Below are 17,802 nucleotides of genomic sequence, written 5' to 3' on the forward strand. Positions count from 1 at the left end.
AAGAGTGTGTCCAGGAGGGAGGGGAGGCTTCATAGTCAGGAAGTTTTGGATGCCCCTGGATCCCTGGAAGTGTTCAAGGCCAGGTTGGATGGGGCTTGGAGCAACCTGGTCTAATGGAACATGTCCCTGCAAATGGAGGGGGGGTGGAATGAGATGGTCTGCAAGATCCCTTCCAACCCAAACACTTCTGGGATTCTGTAGAAAAGACAGACAAAGCAGGTGTTTGGCAGATGTCAACCAAGGATGAATAATCAATTCTGTGCTGTCTTTTACAGGTTTTATTGGGTTTCTCCATGTTACAGGTTGTGCTGCATGATCTCAAAGTTCCAGAGTGAACACACACAGGGGATTAAAGGCAGCACCAAGGTAAAGCTACTCAGGGTTGTGTAACCAACAGCTTCTCCCTAATTGTGCCTTGACTTCTGCCCAGGTTTTTCTAATTGATCTGTACCTAAACTCTCACTTTAAATATTGTAGGGTTATCTCCAAGCAAATCCCACCGGAAAGAGGGTTTTCCTCCTGGAAGAAATGTCCAGCAAGGAGTTCACAGAGAGAAAACACTTTGAAGGAATGTCAGGATGGAATTGCACCCAAGCAACAGAGTTCATTTTGGGAGGGTTCACCGAGGACCCGGCGACTCAGGTTGCCCAATTCCTGCTGTTCCTGCTCATTTACCTTGTCACCATCCTGGGAAACCTGGGGATGATTGCCTTGATCAGAGTCAGTCCCGTGCTCCGCTCCCCCATGTATTATTTCCTGGGCAACCTGGCATTTGTGAACCTCTGCACTTCTACCCTTGTCACCCCCAGGATGTTGGTTGGGGTTTTGTTGAGGAAGGAGGGAATCACTTACGCTGGGTGCATGGCTCAGGTGTCCAGTTTTGCCTTTTTAGTGATCAGTGAGTGCTCTCTGCTGGCCACAATGGCCTATGATCGATACATGGCCATTTGCCACCCCCTGCTCTACCCCCTTGTCATGTCCCCAGAGCGCTGCTTCCGCCTGGTGACCGGGTGCTACCTCCTGGGGCTGACCAATGGTGTGGCACAAACCATTGGCATGTCCAGCTTGTTCTTCTGTGGCTCCAGTGCCATCCATCTGTTCTTCTGTGACATTTCCCTGCTGATCTCACTCTCCACCTCTAACAACATCTACAGCCTCATCATCCTGAGGACTTCAGCATATGTGTTTGGTGTTCCCAGCCCCCTGGTGGTCCTGGTGTCCTATGTGGCCATCATCTCCACCATCCTGAGCATTAGATCAGCCCAGGGCAAGCGCAAAGCTTTCTCCACCTGTGCCTCCCACCTCATCACTGTCACCACCTTCTATGGGGCATTGATTTTCATGTACTTAATCCCCAAGTCACACACCTCCAGAACAGGAGATAAATGGGCTGCTGTGCTCTATACCATGGTGACCCCCATGCTGAACCCCTGGATCTACAGCCTGAGGAACCAGGAGGTGAAGGAGGCTTTGAGAAGACTCAGGGACATAAAATAAGCTTGGATGTTGTAACATAATGACTAAATAAAATGGAGATGCTGGTGATATCCTGGGAGTTTTGTTAAATATCTCAGAGGGACATTTTCTGTGTCTTTTGCACTTTGACTTAGATGGTTTGCTGGTTGATTCCATATCAGCTGAGAGGAACTTTTTCACTCCAATTTGGGTGTTTGGATGAGGTTTGGAGCAGCCTGGTCTAGTGGAAGGTGTCCCTCCTCTTGGCAGGGCAGCAGAACTGGATGAGCCTTAAGGTCCCTTCCAAGCCAAACCATTCCCAGATTCTGTGACAGATTTGGTGTTAATGTTTTGGTGCACAAGTATTGCATATGTGAAAAAAAGCAAAAATCCCCCAAATTAGTGTATTTTCTCACCCTGTGCCATGTCCATGCTGAAATCCAGAGTGATGGGGCTCTCCTAGAGAGATGGAATCACTAGGGATGGAGGAGAAGCTCCTCAGTTAGGTTAAATCAAGCCAGGATCAATGTAGTTTGCTGATTTATTAATGACACACAATTCACAGGCACTCAGGGTCAGTCAGCTGAATCCTTTGTCCCCAAAGCCTATTGGTAATTCCCTTGTTAATATTTAATCCAGCTGCCTGGATAAATCCCCCTGAGCTGTTCATGCTCCTGTTCCTCTCTTTTTGGCTCTGCTGACCCCCATGGCAGTGACCCCAAATGTCCTCAACTCACATCCCCAGATGTGGAGACAAAGTCCTCAAGTTACACCAGCAGAGGTTTAGGTTGGATAGAGGGAAAAATCCTCCATGGAAAAGGCTGTCCAGCCCTGGAACAGGCTGCCCAGGGCAGTGGTGGAATCCCCATCCCTGGAGGGATTTAAAAGCTGTGTGGATGTCGTACCTGGTGACATGGATTAGTGGTGGCCTTGGCAGTGCTGGGGGAATGGTTGGACTTGGTGATCCTAGAGGACTTTTCCAGCCTAACCAATTCCCTGACTCTGTGATCAGTACCATGAAGTGGGACCTCTGTGTGTAACTCCTGCTGTTCTCCCACCCTTCTGATCCTCTGTAACTGTCCTACTCATGGCATTGCTTAATTTAGGTGCAGGGAAGATTGCACATCTTTTCTTTCAATAAAATGAAATGTTGAAGAATGGCTTAAAGACCACGGTCACGGATCCTTAGAGGGCTTGTGTGAGCAAAGCCAGTGCTAGCTGAAGGAAGCCATACAGGCCAGAGCAGTAAGATAAATGCTGACAGGGCAGGAGCCCAAGGACAGAGTGCCCTTGAGCTCTGGGAAAGTACTGTGGGAAGAGTACCATAGAAAAACTTGAGATTAAGAAAAATGAGGAGGAACCCTGAAATTGTGAGAATGGAATGCAATGGTATGCAGATTGTAACCTTTGTGCTTAACCAATGAAATAGTGACTAGTAAGTATAAGTAATTTGTAACAGTATATAAGCCACACATACAGTGAAATAAACGGAGCTTGCTTATCACTCATATTGAGTTGTCATCTTACTTCCCTCGCTGCCGGCAATGAAAGATTATTTTAATGTTTTATTTAAAACATCAAACCTCCATAAGTATTAAGAAAACATTAAGACACTTAAACCATAAACCCCAGAGTAACTGTCCTTCTTCCAGGGCCTTACAACCATTGTTTGGTGATAAGATATTAAATAATTTTTAAAAATATTTGAGAAATATTTAATATCTGATTAATATTTAGAGAAGCCATTCAATGGCTTTGTGTCCAACTGGTCTTAACTTGACCATCACCTGACTTTTTAATACCAAGAGACCAATTTCCCTTTTTAATACCAAGAGACAAATTATATATTTCAGGAGATTAATTTAAATATTTTAAGATTAGATATATTTTTGAGAAGAAATTTAAATACAAGTTTTCTTGATATAGATAAAGAAGTGTATATATTAAGACCTTTTTACATATAAATCTGCATATATATATAATTACATCTATACAAAGAAGTGGGACATAAAACCTCACGCTTCCATTGAACTTCCTGAAAGTAGTGGCATTTATTTACTAGTGCAAGTCTCTTCCTTATGCAGCTATTTCCAAAGTCATTAATTTCCAAGGGAAATTTCCCTAGTGCCACCACAGAGTGGGCAGTGACCAAACCCAAGACCCAAGCATGCTCAGGGAGCAGAGAGTCATCATCTGGCATCTCCCATGGTTTCTGGTGGAATTTCCCACCACTGCTCTCTATCCTGTCATTTGGATCATATTTTGGTTTTATTATTAAATTGGTTTTGCTTAGTTTTGGGTAATTGTGTGATTTCCCCTCTAAAATAAATCATGAGGTACAGAGGAAGGAAGGAAGAACAAATGGTGGGAACTACAGTGAAACTGAGCCCAGAAGCCAACAGGAGAGGCAGGAATGCTGACCAGCAGCAAATATGGGGTAGAAGCATTTACAGCATCCCTGAATTATTTTGTCTGGAAAAGCCCTCTAAGATCATGGAGTTCAACTGCTAAGCCAGCAGTAACCCATGTCTGAGCTCAGTCTGTAGGTGGGAATTTCATCTCAGGGGTAAGAGCTGAGAGCCTCTTGCAGAGCCTAAAGGGGCTCCAGGAGAGCTGCAGAGGGACTCTGGGCAAGGGTCTGGAGTGACAGGATGAGGGGGAATAGCTTCACACTCTCAGAGCATTTAGATTGGGTATGGGGAAGAAATTCAGAGCATTTAGATTGGGTGTGGGGAAGAAATGTTTCCATGTGAGGCTGGGGAGGCCCAGGCACAGGTTTCCCAGAGAATCTGTGGCTGTCCCTGGATCCCTGGAAGAGTTCCAGGCCAGCTTGGACAGGGCTTGGAGCAGCCTGGGATAGTGGGAAGCATCCCTGCCCTTGGAAGTGGGTTGGAATGGGATGAGTTTTAAGGTCCCTCAACACAGTCACAATCCCAACACACTGACCCTGCAGCTCTTTGTCTCCTGGATGTGGCAAACAAAGCAGCTGGAGAAGTTCACTTTGTCTTTAACAAGGAAGAAAGTTTCTCCATGGTTTCCCCTTGCTAATTAGTCTCTCGTGGCTTGTTAAGAAGGATGACAGAAGTTGTTTAAAAGCCCTCTGAGAAGCTTCCTTGATGATTAGGAAACTTTCTTGGCAAAGCCCAGAAGATCTTGTTAAGCTGATGATTCCTTGAAGGGTGGTTGGTCTCCCAGGATCACTTCTTGCTCTGGGAATGGGAAGAGCATCACTTGTAGTGGAAATAGCCATGAGCACCTGGATGGTGGCACCTGGAGCTCAGGGCCCACTGGTTGGATGGTGGTGGGATCTGGAGCTCACACCTGCTGGTGGGCTTTCTTAATTCTTCCTTTCAACCTGACAATCTTAAACTGAAGGAGAGTGGACTTACATTGCCTGGTGGGGAGAAATTCCTCCCTGTGAAGGTGGTGAGGCACAGGTTTCCCAGAGAAGCTGTGGCTTCCCCATCCCTGGAAGTGTTGTAGGCCATGCTGGACAGGGCTTGGAGCAACCTGGTCTAGTGGAAGGTGTTCCTGCCCATGGCAGGGGGTTGGAATGGGATGAGCTTTAAATTCCCTTCCCACCTGTGTTGGTTTGAAAACAAACCAGTGGGAGATCACACGTCAAGATTGAAATTAAAAATAAGCGAAATAATACAAGAAAAAGCACTGACAAAGTCAGATACAACCTAACACCCTGTTAGGGTGGTAGTAGCAGTCCAACTGAAGTAGTCCAGTTGAAGCGGTGATCCTGTGAAGGTCTAGTCTCCAGCTGAAGATCCAGTAGTAGCTCTGGTTCTCTGGGAACCCAGTAGACAGGGCTAGCTCAGGCAGTTCCAAGGCCAGGTTATATCCAGGTGGGAACACCTGGCTCCTCCCTCCTCGGCAGAGCATCTCACAATGGGATGAGATAAGTCCATGAGTCACACGGTGGGTCCCTGATGGCCCATTGCCTGTCATGCGGGGTGGGTCGTTGGCAAGTGATAATAGCTAACGGATGGCTCATTGCTTGTCATCCGGAGTGGGTGATAGCAGCTAATGGTCCACAGCTGGTGGTAATAGAATACTTAACTACATCAATATTGCAACCTAGGACATTATTTACCCCTTATTCTATTATTATCTACACAGTTCTCACTTAAGATAAGGTCTCTTTGTGGTACACAACAGGTTTCTCTATCTGCTTTCATCACTCACCAAGTATAACCAGGTCTTTGGGCAAAAACCACTCCACGGATGGGTTTGCCTTTGCCTGAGGTGGGACTAATCCAAACAGTCTTTTTTAAGAAACTTCTTACATGTATCACAGGGACTTTATTTCCATCCACTGTGTGCAAAGGTTCGGACTCGGCAGGACCGGCTCGATTGATAGAACTTCTTGTGTTAACCATCCAGGTGGCCTTTGCTAAGTTCAGTTCTCAATTTTTGAAGGTTCCCCTGCCAAGTGCTTTCAAAGTTGTCTTAAGTAGTCCGTTGCACCGTTCAACTTTCCCGGCAGCTGGTGCATGATAGGGGATGTGGTATATCCATTTAATTCCGTGTTCTCTAGCCCAGGTGCTTATGAGGCTATTCTTGAAATGGGTTTCATTGTTAGACTCGATTCTCTCAGGGGTACCATGTCTCCACAGGACTTGCTTTTCCAAACTTAAGATGGTGTTTCGGGCAGTAGCATGAGGCACAGGGTAGGTCTCTAATCATCTCGTGGTTGCTTCCACCATGGTCAACACATAGTGCTTTTCTTGGCGGGTTTGGGGAAGTGTGATGTAGTCAACTTGCCATACTTCCCCATACCTGTACTTTGACCACCGTCCACCATACCACAGAGGCTTCACCCGCTTGGCCTGTTTGATTGCAGCGCAAGTCTCACAGCTGTGGATGACCTGTGAGATGTTGTCTATGGTCAAGTCCACCCCTCGGTCACGAGCCCACCTGTATGTCGCATCTCTCCCTTGATGACCAGAGGCATCATGGGCCCAACGAGCTAGAAATAATTCTCCTTTGTGCTGCCAGTCCAGATCCACCTGTGACACTTCCACCTTGGCAGCTCGGTCCACCTGCTCGTTGTTACGATGCTCTTCATTAGCCTGACTCTTGGGTACATGTGCATCCACGTGTCGAACTTTCACGGTCAGCTTTTCTGCCCGGGCGGCGATGTCCTGCCAAATCTCAGCGGCCCAGATGGGTTTTCCTCTGCGCTGCCAGTTAGCCTTTCTCCAGCGATCTAACCATCCCCATAGCGTGTTGGCTACCATCCAGGAGTCAGTGTAGAGATAGAGCCTTGGCCATTTCTCTCGTTCGGCAATATCCAAAGCCAGTTGGATGGCTTTAAGCTCTGCGACCTGACTTGATCCACCTTGTCCCTCGGTAGCCTGTACAGCTTGTCGTGTAGGGCTCCATACTGCAGCTTTCCATTTCCGATCTGCGCCTACAATTCGGCAGGAACCATCGGTGAAGAGGGCATAGCGTCTTTCATTCTCCGGCAGCTCGTTATACGGGGGTGCTTCCTCGGCACGTGCTACTTTCTCCTCTGCTTCTTCTGAAGATAATTTAAAAGTCTCACCTTCAGGCCAGTTTGTTATGATTTCCAGAATCCCAGGGCGATTTGGGTTTCCAATACGGGCGCGCTGTGTGATGAGGGCAATCCATTTGCTCCACGTGGCATCAGTGGCATGGTGGGTAGAGGGAACCCTTCCCTTGAACATCCACCCCAGCACTGGCAGTCAGGGTGCAAGGAGAAGTTGTGCTTCTGTGCCGATCACCTCTGAGGCGGCTTGGACTCCTTCGTAAGCTGCCAAGATTTCTTTCTCGGTGGGAGTGTAGTTGACTTCAGACCCTCTGTAACTTCGACTCCAGAATCCCAGTGGTCGACCTCGGGTCTCACCAGGCACCTTCTGCCAAAGGCTCCAGGACAGACCATGGCACCCGGCTGCAGAGTAAAGCACATTCTTTACCTCTGGTCCTGTCCTGACTGGTCCAAGGGCTACCGCATGAGCAATCTCCTGTTTGATCTGGGTGAAGGCTTGCTGCTGTTCAGGGCCCCAGTGGAAATCGTTCTTCTTGCGGGTTATGAGGTAGAGAGGACTCACGATCTGGCTGTACTCAGGGATGTGCATTATCCAAAAGCCTATGGCGCCTAGGAAAGCTTGCGTCTCCTTCTTGTTGGTTGGTGGAGACATCGCGATGATCTTATTGATGACCTCAGAAGGAATCTGACGCCGTTCGTCTTGCCACTTTACTCCCAGGAACTGGATCTCTCGGGCAGGTCCCTTGACTTTGCTCTTCTTGATGGCGAAACCGGCTTCCAGGAGAATTCTGATGATTTTCTCTCCTTTCCCAAATACTTCCGTTGCTGTGTCCCCCCACACAATGATGTCATCAATATACTGCAGATGTTCTGGAGCCTCACCCTTTTCCAGTGCAGCCTGGATCAGTCCATGCCAGATGGTGGGACTGTGCTTCCACCCCTGGGGCAGTCGGTTCCACGTGTACTGCACACCTCTCCAGGTGAAAGCAAACTGAGGCCTGCACTCTGCTGCCAGAGGAATGGAGAAAAAGGCATTGGCAATATCGATGGTCGCATACCACTTTGCTGCCTTGGATTCCAGCTCATACTGAAGTTCCAACATGTCCGGTACAGCAGCACTCAGTGGTGGTGTGACTTCATTCAGGCCACGGTAATCCACCGTCAGCCTCCATTCTTCACTGGACTTACGCACCGGCCATATAGGGCTGTTAAAGGGTGAGTGAGCCTTGCTGACCACCCCTTGGCTCTCCAGTTCCCGAATCATCTTATGGATGGGGGCCACAGAGTCTCTGTCAGTGCGGTATTGCCGGCGATGCACTGTTGCTGTAGCAATTGGTACCCGCTGTTCTTCAATTCTCAGTAGTCCTACAGCAGATGGGTTGTCTGAGAGACCAGGCAGGGTATTCAGTTGTCTTATGTCTTCCACCTCTACGGCTGCTATCCCAAAAGCCCAGCGATGTCCCTTCGGGTCTTTGAAATATCCACTCCTGAGATAATCTATGCCGAGGATGCATGGGGCATCTGGACCAGTCACAATGGGGTGTTTCTGCCACTCATTCCCAGTTAAACTCACTTCAGCTTCCAGTACAGTCAGCTGCTGGGATCCTCCTGTCACCCCAGAAATAGAAATGGATTCGGTCCCCACATACCTGGATGGCATCAGGGTGAACTGAGCGCCGGTGTCAACCAAAGCCGTGTATCTTTGTGGGTCAGACGTGCCAGGCCATCGGATCCACACAGTCCAATAGATCCGATTTTCCCTTTCCTCTACCTGGCTAGAGGCAGGGCTCCTCTAATCCTGTTTTTGGTGCACGATGTTCTTCTCCTGTAAATGTGTTCCTGAGGTCCCTTCAAGAGGATCAGTCATATTATCGCTTCCATTCTGTCTGGAGTTCTGTCCACAAGAGACTGGGGCAGTGTTGTACCTAGATGAGCCTCCTGAAGTGGATGTTTCCTTTTTCAATTCACGTACCCAGGCTGCTAAGGAGGAGGTGGGTTTCCTATCCCACTTTCTCATGTCTTCCCCATGCTCTTGAAGGAAAAACCAGAGGTCACGTCGCGGGGTTTGTTTTCTTTCCCTGGCTGGGGGACGTCTGCTCCTGATGGCAGAGACTCGGGTTGGTTTTGGTGTGGCATGGAAAAATCCTTCTTTGAACTCTTTCCTTAGTTTCTGGAGGCTCTCTTCAATCAAGCTCCGGACTTGCTCGGCCAGGTTTGTTTCCACTGATGAGACCTGAGTGCGTAGTGGAGCGGTGACAGTGTCCTCGTAAATTCTCAGTTTGTTTGTTAACACGCCCACCTGGTCTTCGCCTTCCCTCCACTGCAATGTTGCCAGGTAACGAGAGTATATCTCTGGTCCGAGCCGCGCGAATCTTAGCCACATTTGTGAAGTGCACCGGACATTATCTGGGTTCTTGGGGAATCTCTCGTTGTCTGAGAAAATGATCTCTAGCACAGCCAATTCCCTCAGGCATCGGATACCTTGTTCTATTGTGTTCCATTTCCTTTGGTGCATCTGGAGGTCTTCTTTGCACAGGTATCTGTCCCGTACACTCAGCAGCAATCGCCGCCAGAGGCTGAGAGTTTCCTGGGTTTTCCCAATTCCCTGGTCAATGACCACATCCTGAGACAGGGATCCCAGTTGTCTGGCCTCACTTCCATCCAGAATAGTGTCATTAGCTGCGGCGTCCCAGATGCGGAGCAGCCAGGTCAAGATGGACTCATTCGCCTGCCGGGTGAATTCCCTCCGTAGGTCACGCAGCTCCCCCAGGGATAGAGAGCGAGTGATGATCTCCGGCTCTGTCTCTTCTGCTGGATGAGATGGTCCTGCCGCATCCTCATCAGTCGCTGTGCGGACTGATTTGCTCTTGGATTTCTTTTTCTGGACGGGGGCAACCGCTACTGGCTTTGGCTGTTCTGATTCGGCAATGGTCTCTGTTGAGACATTGACTGCTCCTTTGGTTCTTTTCCTCTTGCCTGCTGACTTGTTTCTTTTCTCCTCCTCTTCGAGAAGACGCTGTACAACACCAAGTATTGTTCTGTTTCTCAGCATGAGGTACACTGTGCTGGTCGCAGAGAAGAAAGCAAACAGAACTAACAGGAAGATTATGCCATCCTTAGCATCCAGAGAGAACTCAATGTTGTCAAAGATGGCTGTGCCTGGCCTGAAATGCTGGAAGAAACCACTCTCTCCTCCTAGCCCCAGAGGGTGGGTGCGATTGCTGAGGAGGTCCCAGACGAAGCAGCTCAGGTTAGGCCAGGCAGACAAAGTCGAGTATATATAACGAATGGTGTTCATCGCCTCACAGGTAACCATGCCATAGGCATAATAAACCAATAGGGCAATTCTCATGCCATTCCCTGGTCGCAACAGGAGCAATACGACGGGTAGATAGTATCTCATTTGAGGAAAAATATAGAGAGCGAGATACAGTACCCATATAGATAGGCTGAGCATCATGGTGATAGGATTTCTGAGTTTCCCCAGGTCGGGCCCCACGTTGGGCGCCAAAATATGTGTTGGTTTGAAAACAAACCAGTGGTAGATCTCAAGTCAAGATTGAAATTAAAAATAAGTGAAATAATGCAAGGAAAAGTACTGACAAAGTCAGATACAACCTAACACCCTGTTAGGGTGGTAGTAGCAGTCCAACTGAAGTAGTCTAGTTGAAGCGGTGATTTTGTGAAGGTCTAGTTTCTAGCTGAAGATTCAGTAGTAGCTCTGGTCTTCTGGGAACCCAGTAGACAGGGCTAGCTCAGGCAGTTCCAAGGCCAGGTTATATCCAGGTGGGAACACCTGGCTCCTCCCTCCTCCGCAGAGCATCTCACAATGGGATGAGATAAGTCCATGGGTCACACGGTGGGTCCCTGATGGCCCATTGCCTGTCATGCGGGGTGGGTCGTTGGCAAGTGATAATAGCTAACGGATGGCCCATTGCCTGTCATCCAGAGTGGGTGATAGCAGCTAATGGCCCACAGCTGGTGGTAATAGAATACTTAACTACATAAATATTGCAACCTAGGACACCACCCAACTTTGATATCAAAAGTCTCTCTCTTGCCAAGCCCTTTGTCATTTAATTACATTTATTCCAAATCTTTTAATCCAGTCCAGATCCACCTTTCCCAGGTAGCAGCCCCCAGCCCTAAAACATCTCTTCTCGTGCCGTCTGTTTCCAGAAAGGATTGACACTGTTCACCATCTATTTACTTTTCAAAAGGAATTTAATTCTTTTTGCGGGGGCACAATAAAAAGAGAATTGTCAAATATATTAATGGTAAAAAGAGAGCGTGGAAATAACATCAGCTTCTTCCGGAGTTTAGACGGTGATCTCACTAACAGGGACAGAGACACTGTACAGGTGTTAAATGCATTCTTACAGGTGTTTAGTACATTCTTTGCCTCTGTCTTCAACACGCATCCCTCCATTCCCAGTGGCAAACATGTATTGTCCCATGGGACACTGCAAAGTCCTTGAGGCAGGCAAGCCCTGCTCAGCAGAAACCAAACCACCCCTGTGTGATCCACAGCATTCCCATCATGAATCCAAACCCAGCAGGTGCCAGCTATAGGGAAGACTTGAACCCTATCCCAGTCAAAACCAGAGCACTGGGAGCACCAGGAGCACTCCTTAGGAAATCCTGATTTCTGTAGAACAGAGGCATTGCAGAAGTTGTTGAGCTGCTAACAGAAACCTCTTCCTAGCCCTCAACAGCCATGTCTGGAGAGCTCCCAAGAGATAAAGAAGCTTTAACTCCCTTTGTCTCTGGAGAATCTTCTCAGGCACAGAGTAGTGGGGGTTTCCTATCGTCACTTCTGCATTGTCCAGGGAGCCATGGGGACAACACTGGTGGCACCAAGAATCCTTTCTGATGTGCCTCTTGCTCCAGGAAATCCTTCACCGCAACAGGCTGAGCTCTTGTTTTGACTTCCACACTTTTTCTGACCATGGGCATCTTCAGGGATGAGCCACGTTCACAGATCCCTGAAGGAGGCAGGGCTGTGATGGCACAAAGGGGCTGAGCACTGGCGTCAGGCAGGGCTGGGATGTCACAGGGCTCTGCTGGCCCACGGCACTGTGAGGTCACAAAGCCATGCCTCAGCTATATAAGAGGGGCCAGCAGGCGCAGCTGCCAGTGCAGTCGCGATGCTACGCCCTGGAGCCATGAGCGCCGTCGGTGTCGTCATGTCTGCACTTTTCCTGCTGCCGGCTGCTGTGGCTACCTGGTGGGCCATTGGCCACTGGATGCCACGGAGGCAGCATGGAAGTATCACAAAGAATCGTAAGCATGCTGGGGTTCTGCCCAGAGGCTCACGGAGAAGCCGGGGAGCCCGTGTGGCTCCCAGGTGCTCCAGGCCTCGGGTGACCCCTGGCAAGAGGCCACGTGCTCCCACCAGCCCCCTGGACAGCCCCTGCAGCTGTGGCCCCTGCCTGGCTGTGGCCCAGCAGCTGCAGGAAATGATGCTGTTGCTATGGGCATGCCATGGGACACGTGAGCCGCTTTATTCTGGGATGTGGAAGGTGTTGTGGGCACAACTGGAGAAGCTGGTGAAGCGAGGCCACCTGCCCTGCTGTGGCTCGTGCAGCTCCTCCAGAAGCCTCCGTCGCTTCAAGAGGCTGCTCACACCTAGGATCTGCATCCCTGGGAGAGCTCCCACCCTTTCAAGGATTTCCACCCATCGGAGATCCTTCACCCACAAGAGAACATCAGGCTGTCAGAGATCTGCCATCCTGCCGGGAGCCTCCACTGCCTCTGACAGCCTCCAGCCATGCGAGAAGCTCCAGCCCTCTGAGAACCTCCCTCCTTCCAAGGGGTTCTCTCCTGCTGAGAGCCTCTCTGTCTCAGAGAACAAGCATTGCTCTGAAGGAATTGACCTTCCAAGAGCTTCCGTTCTCTGTGACAGCATCCAGCAATCTGAGAGCCTCCCTCCTTCCAAGGGGCTCTCTCCCCCTGAGAGGCTGCCTATCTCAGAGAACGTGTGTTGCTCTGAAGGAACTGACCTTCCAAGAGCTTCCATTCTCTGTGAAAGCTTCTGGCCTGCCGAGAGCCTCCCTCCTGCCTACAGCCTGCCTTCCTCTGAGAGCCTCCCCGTCTCCGAGAACCTTCTTCTCTCTGAGAACTTCCCTGTCTGTGACAACCTGCATCCCTTCGAGAGTGTCTCCGATTCCAAGAACCTTCTTCCCTCTGAAAGCCTCCCTGATTCCGAGAGCCTTCTTCCTGCTGAGAGCCTCCCCATCTGTGAGAGCCTGCAACCCTCTGAGAGCCTTGACCTTTCAAGACCTTCCACACCCTTCGACAGCTGCCAGCCCTCTGAGATCCTCCCTCTGTCTGAAAGCTTCCCCGTTTATGAAAACCTTCAGCCCTTGGAAAATCAGCACCTTCCAGGAGCCTCCATTCCCTCAGAGAGCTTCAGTCATCAAAGCCTCCCTCCCTCCCCGAGGCTCAGTGAGACCTGCTGCTCTGAGTACAGCAGTTACTCCATGGACAGCTCTGCCAGCTCCCTTGGAGCCAAGGACATCAACCACCCCGGCGCATTCCTCAGCACTGACGTGGCCTGGGAAAGCCCAGAAGGAGAAATGGCAGCGCAGCTCGATCCTGTGAAGCATTCTCAGGAGGAGCAAGTGGTGCAGCAGCAAGTATCCTGGAGCCCCCAGCTGTCACCCCACGGCTCCCAGGACGCTGTGCCGGCTGTGATGACTGGGAACACTCTTTGCTTGGTGGCAGAGACGAGCCCCAAGAGACCCAGGAGGTTCCTCCATCTCCGGGAAGCTGCCCCAAGACGGCCACCAAACATGAGGAATGTGTATGTGGTGGCAGGTCAGATCTGAGGAGCAGAAGGTGTTAAATAAACTATGATTTCTCCCAAGAGCTGTGTGAGTGTTTGCACTGGTCTGGATTTGACTGGGATAGGGTTCCTTTCTACTCAGTAAGAGGCACAGAGCTGGGTTTGGATTCAGGATGGGATGTGGTGGATAGCACAGGGAGGCTTTGGTTGTTGCTGAGCAGGGCTTGCCCTCTTCTGGGCTCTGAAGTGTCCAATGGGTTAATCCATGTTTTTCACTGGGAAGGGTGGAGTGAGTGTTGAAGACAGAGGCAAAGAATGCATGAAACACCTGTACTGTGTCTCTGTCCCTGTTTGTGAGGTGACCCTCCACACCCTGCAAGGAGCTGATATTATTGCTACAATGTTTTGGTCATTAATATATTTAAGATAACTCTTTTATAGTGCAACACATTTGTAGCCACCTTAATCTCCAACTTTCAATATGAGCTTTCACTACATCACATTGCTCCCTACGCTTGCAATCAGCATCTCTGTATTCTTCTCCTGACCTGCATTCCACTGGGCACACAGCTTCCTTTTCCATCTTCTTTCCTAGAGAAGATGTTTGCTCAGGCAAGCCAGCCTTCTGCCTGGCCTGGATGTCTTCTGACATTTGGGAATTGCCTGCTCAATGACCGTAGGAGGGGACGTTTCATAAGTGAGCAGCACTCTTGGACCCCAGCAGGTGCAAAAACATTTTCCCTGGGGACCTTGCTTCCCATTTCCCTGAGCAGCCTGCAGTGTGCTCTCCTCATTCCCAGAGCTGAGGTTTTGCGGGCACTTTTCCTCTTGTCAGAGGTGCCCCAGGGCCATGGCTGGACCCCAGCTGGTCACCAGCAGTCACTCTCTCACACCCCAGTGTGATGGGGAAGAGAGCAGAGACAAAAATCCAGCTCAGAACAGTTTCATAATGAAAATCAAGACAAATATAATAATTTCATATTTATGAAACACATAATAAGAGTGAAGTGTCCCAGGTTAGGCTGGATGGGGCTTGGAGCAAGCTGGCCCAGTGGAAGGTGTTCCTGGACTGAACTCAGCAGTTCCTGGGTCTCCCAGTGCCTGTGCTCATATTGCTCTGGCCTGAACATTTTGAACACTGACCAGTTCATGCCCAAATTACAAAAATCAGCATTTTCAGACACATTCCATTTATTCCCCTTTCCCATTGTCATTTCTGTGACATCCATTACTGTTGCAGGGAGAGAAATAAATAGAAGGACAAATTTGAGAAATAAAGGATAAAAAAAGGTGTGGCACATTTTTGGGGGGAATGCAATTTGCTTTGGGGGTGATCTAAATCACCAAACAAAACTGCACTTCCAATGGGAGCAGATGAAACACCTGGAGGGATCATTGGATCTGACAGAGCTGGGCAGGTACAGGGAGTGACCTCAGGAGCTCTGAGGAATGAGGATGATGCAAGGACTGGCACAGGATCCAAACCCACCACAGCTCATCCTGGGTGGCTCTACAGGAGCCAAATCCCACTTCAGTACATTCCCCAGGGCATCTTCCTTCAGGGAAACGGGAGTGCCCTGCAGATCCTGACATCTCTGCACAGTTAAGGAAAACTGACAACTCTCCAAAGCTCTGTCATCCCATACTGTGCTCCTTTCTGAAAATCAGAAAATAAGGAAAACACCTGGGGAGCAATGGGAAGGAATGCTACTGGAACAGCTTTGATTTCACACATGGTTTTTATAATCCATTACATCCCGGCTGGGATCTTCCCTACCTCCATTAGTGATTGCCTCACTTTTGCCTCAGAACGCTCATTGTCTCCCCTGCAGATTTACTCCGATTTTACCCCCAAAACGTTCGTTTTGTCCCCTACAGAATCCGCCCCAGAGTGACGTCCCCAGCCCCGCTGTGCCGAGGCAGCTCCGGTGCCTGCAGCTCCCGGGCCGCTGGGGCTGTCCCCATTCCCTGTCACCCCCGAGCCCGAAGCAGCCTCCCCCAGTGCCCCCAGCCAGCCCCACTGCTCCCCGGGCTCCCCACACCTGCCCTGCTTCCTTCTGGTCTGTAATCAGAATGCCTTATAGTCTTAAATCCTGTCAATAACACAGCAGATACGGGGGTTTATTTTGAAATCAATTGATACAGAAATTAATATTATTTCTCAATGTATATAAAAGGGACATTCTTTACAGTTTTCAGTATTTTACAAACAAACCCCTCATGAATTTTCGGGCATTTCTGGGGAGTAACCTGCCTTTGTGGGGGGACCCCACCTGACCCCCCTCATCTTCCACTCACCTGCTCCCCCACCACAGACATTGGCACCATCATGCCCCAGACTCCCCACTTCCCTTTTCCTCCCCCCAACAGAAGGCACAATCCCAGTCCAAGTGTCCTGGCCAGCACCTCGGTGCTTCCATAAAGACCTTTCCACATGGACATCAGCCACAAAACAGGGGGGAAAATCAGGAGAGGACAAGACCTCACAGGACTGGAGTACCCCCAACTCTTGCTCTGGCACAGGCAAAGTCCTTGAGAATGGAGGATGGTGCCTTGTCTCCCACTCCAGCTCTGCTCTGCCACATTCCCCCTCTGGTCCTGCACTCTGGGATGGATCTCTGCCAGAAGATGTCTCATGCCTTCCCTATGGTGCTGCTGCAGGGAGATCATGGCCCCAGTGGCTTGGAAGATGAATCCAGACTGTGACCATGAACTCCTGAGGGTCTGATTTCCAGCCCCTCTTCCTGAGAGCCCAAAATCTATCACCCCTCACCACAGCAGGGTTGTCCCCTCCTTTCAGCCAACCGGGAGCCATGGATGGACCAGGAAGTGAGGATCCTACTTTTTGCTTTCCTCATGGTGTTCCTCAAGTCTGCATTCCTGAGGCTGTAGACAAACAGGTTCAGCATGGGGACGGTGGCAGAACACACCAGGGAGGTGACCTTGTCCTGCTCCAAGGAGCGGCTGGAGTTGGGCCACAGGTAGGTGAGGAGGGCTCTGCCATAGTACAGAGTGACGCAGGCCAGGTGGGAGGCGCAGGTGGAGAAGGCCTTGTGCCACCCAGCTGCTGAGGTGGCGCTGCCAATGGACGAGTAGGACACCAGGATGAAGGCTGTGGTGCTCAGCACATTGAACCCCACCATGGAAGCCACCACGGCCTTGCTGGCACAGCTGTCGGAGCAGGACAAGGCCAGCAGCATGAGCCCGTCACAGAAAAAGTGGTCAATGGCGCAGAAGTGGCAGAACAGGGCATGGAATATGGAAACCGTGTGGAAGGTGGAGCTGATCACTCCAGCCAGGGAGGCCCCAGCAAGCATCTCAGCACTAATCCCCTGGGACATGAGCATGGAGTAGAGCAGGGGCCTGCAGATAGCGGTTGTAGGCCATGGCGGCCAGCACGTGGCACTCAGTGCTGGCCCAGGTGGCGAAGGAGAAGAGCTGGGTGACACAACTCGCAAAGTAAATCACCTTCTTCTCTGCCAAAAAATCCCTCAGGGTCCGGGGGATGATGGTAGAGGAGTGGCAGATGTCCAGGAGGCACAAGTGGCTCAGGAAGAAGTACATGGGGGTGTGGAGGCACCGATTGATCTGGATCAAGGCAATGACTGCCAGATTTCCCATAAGAGTGACCACATAGATGGCAAGGAACAGGACAAAAAACATCACCTGCAGGTCTGTGAAGCCCAGGAGAATAAATTCAGATGCAAATGTCTCATTTTCTCTACCCATATTGAACATTTTATACATTCAGTTTGGCTGCTTTATGTCTTTAGATTTAAATGTTTAATACATATAAATCCATCTATAATGTTAAGAATGTCAATTTTTGTAAAGCAGTTACAAAGCCTTCAGTCAATAAAAGGTAAATTCTCCTTGAAAGAGAAAAAACACAAGTTCCTGGCACCACTATGCCCATTCAGCCAACATATTTGGAATCAGATAGATATTTAAGGCATTAAGGAGGGAAGTACCCTACCAGAATAAATCATAAATAAATTGCAGGGCTTCCTCCTAATTCTTCTCAATCCACTCACATATG

At 49.8% G+C, this 17,802-nt stretch overlaps 1 protein-coding gene and 1 pseudogene across 1 annotated transcript; one reads left to right on the forward strand and one right to left on the reverse strand.

The window, feature by feature from the left end:
* Positions 1-570: 570 nt before the first annotated feature.
* Positions 571-1,498, forward strand: LOC146436859 (olfactory receptor 5AN6-like). The gene has a single exon (XM_085063943.1). The coding sequence runs from the start codon at positions 571-573 to the stop codon at positions 1,495-1,497; it is 927 nt and encodes a 308-aa protein (XP_084920069.1). The 3' UTR covers position 1,498.
* Positions 1,499-16,525: 15,027 nt separating this feature from the next.
* LOC146436860 (olfactory receptor 5F1-like) lies at positions 16,526-17,492 on the reverse strand (annotated as a pseudogene).
* Between the last annotated feature and the right edge of the window lie 310 nt (positions 17,493-17,802).

This window comes from Lichenostomus cassidix, chromosome 5 (genome assembly GCF_008360975.1).
Source record: "Lichenostomus cassidix isolate B80296 chromosome 5, HeHo_3.0, whole genome shotgun sequence".
Lineage (NCBI taxonomy): Eukaryota > Metazoa > Chordata > Aves > Passeriformes > Meliphagidae > Lichenostomus > Lichenostomus cassidix.

What these genes read in the sequence shown, in the direction of transcription:
- LOC146436859 (XM_085063943.1), top strand. Translation starts at nt 571, where the DNA reads ATGTCAGGATGGAATTGCACCCAAGCAACAGAGTTCATTTTGGGAGGG.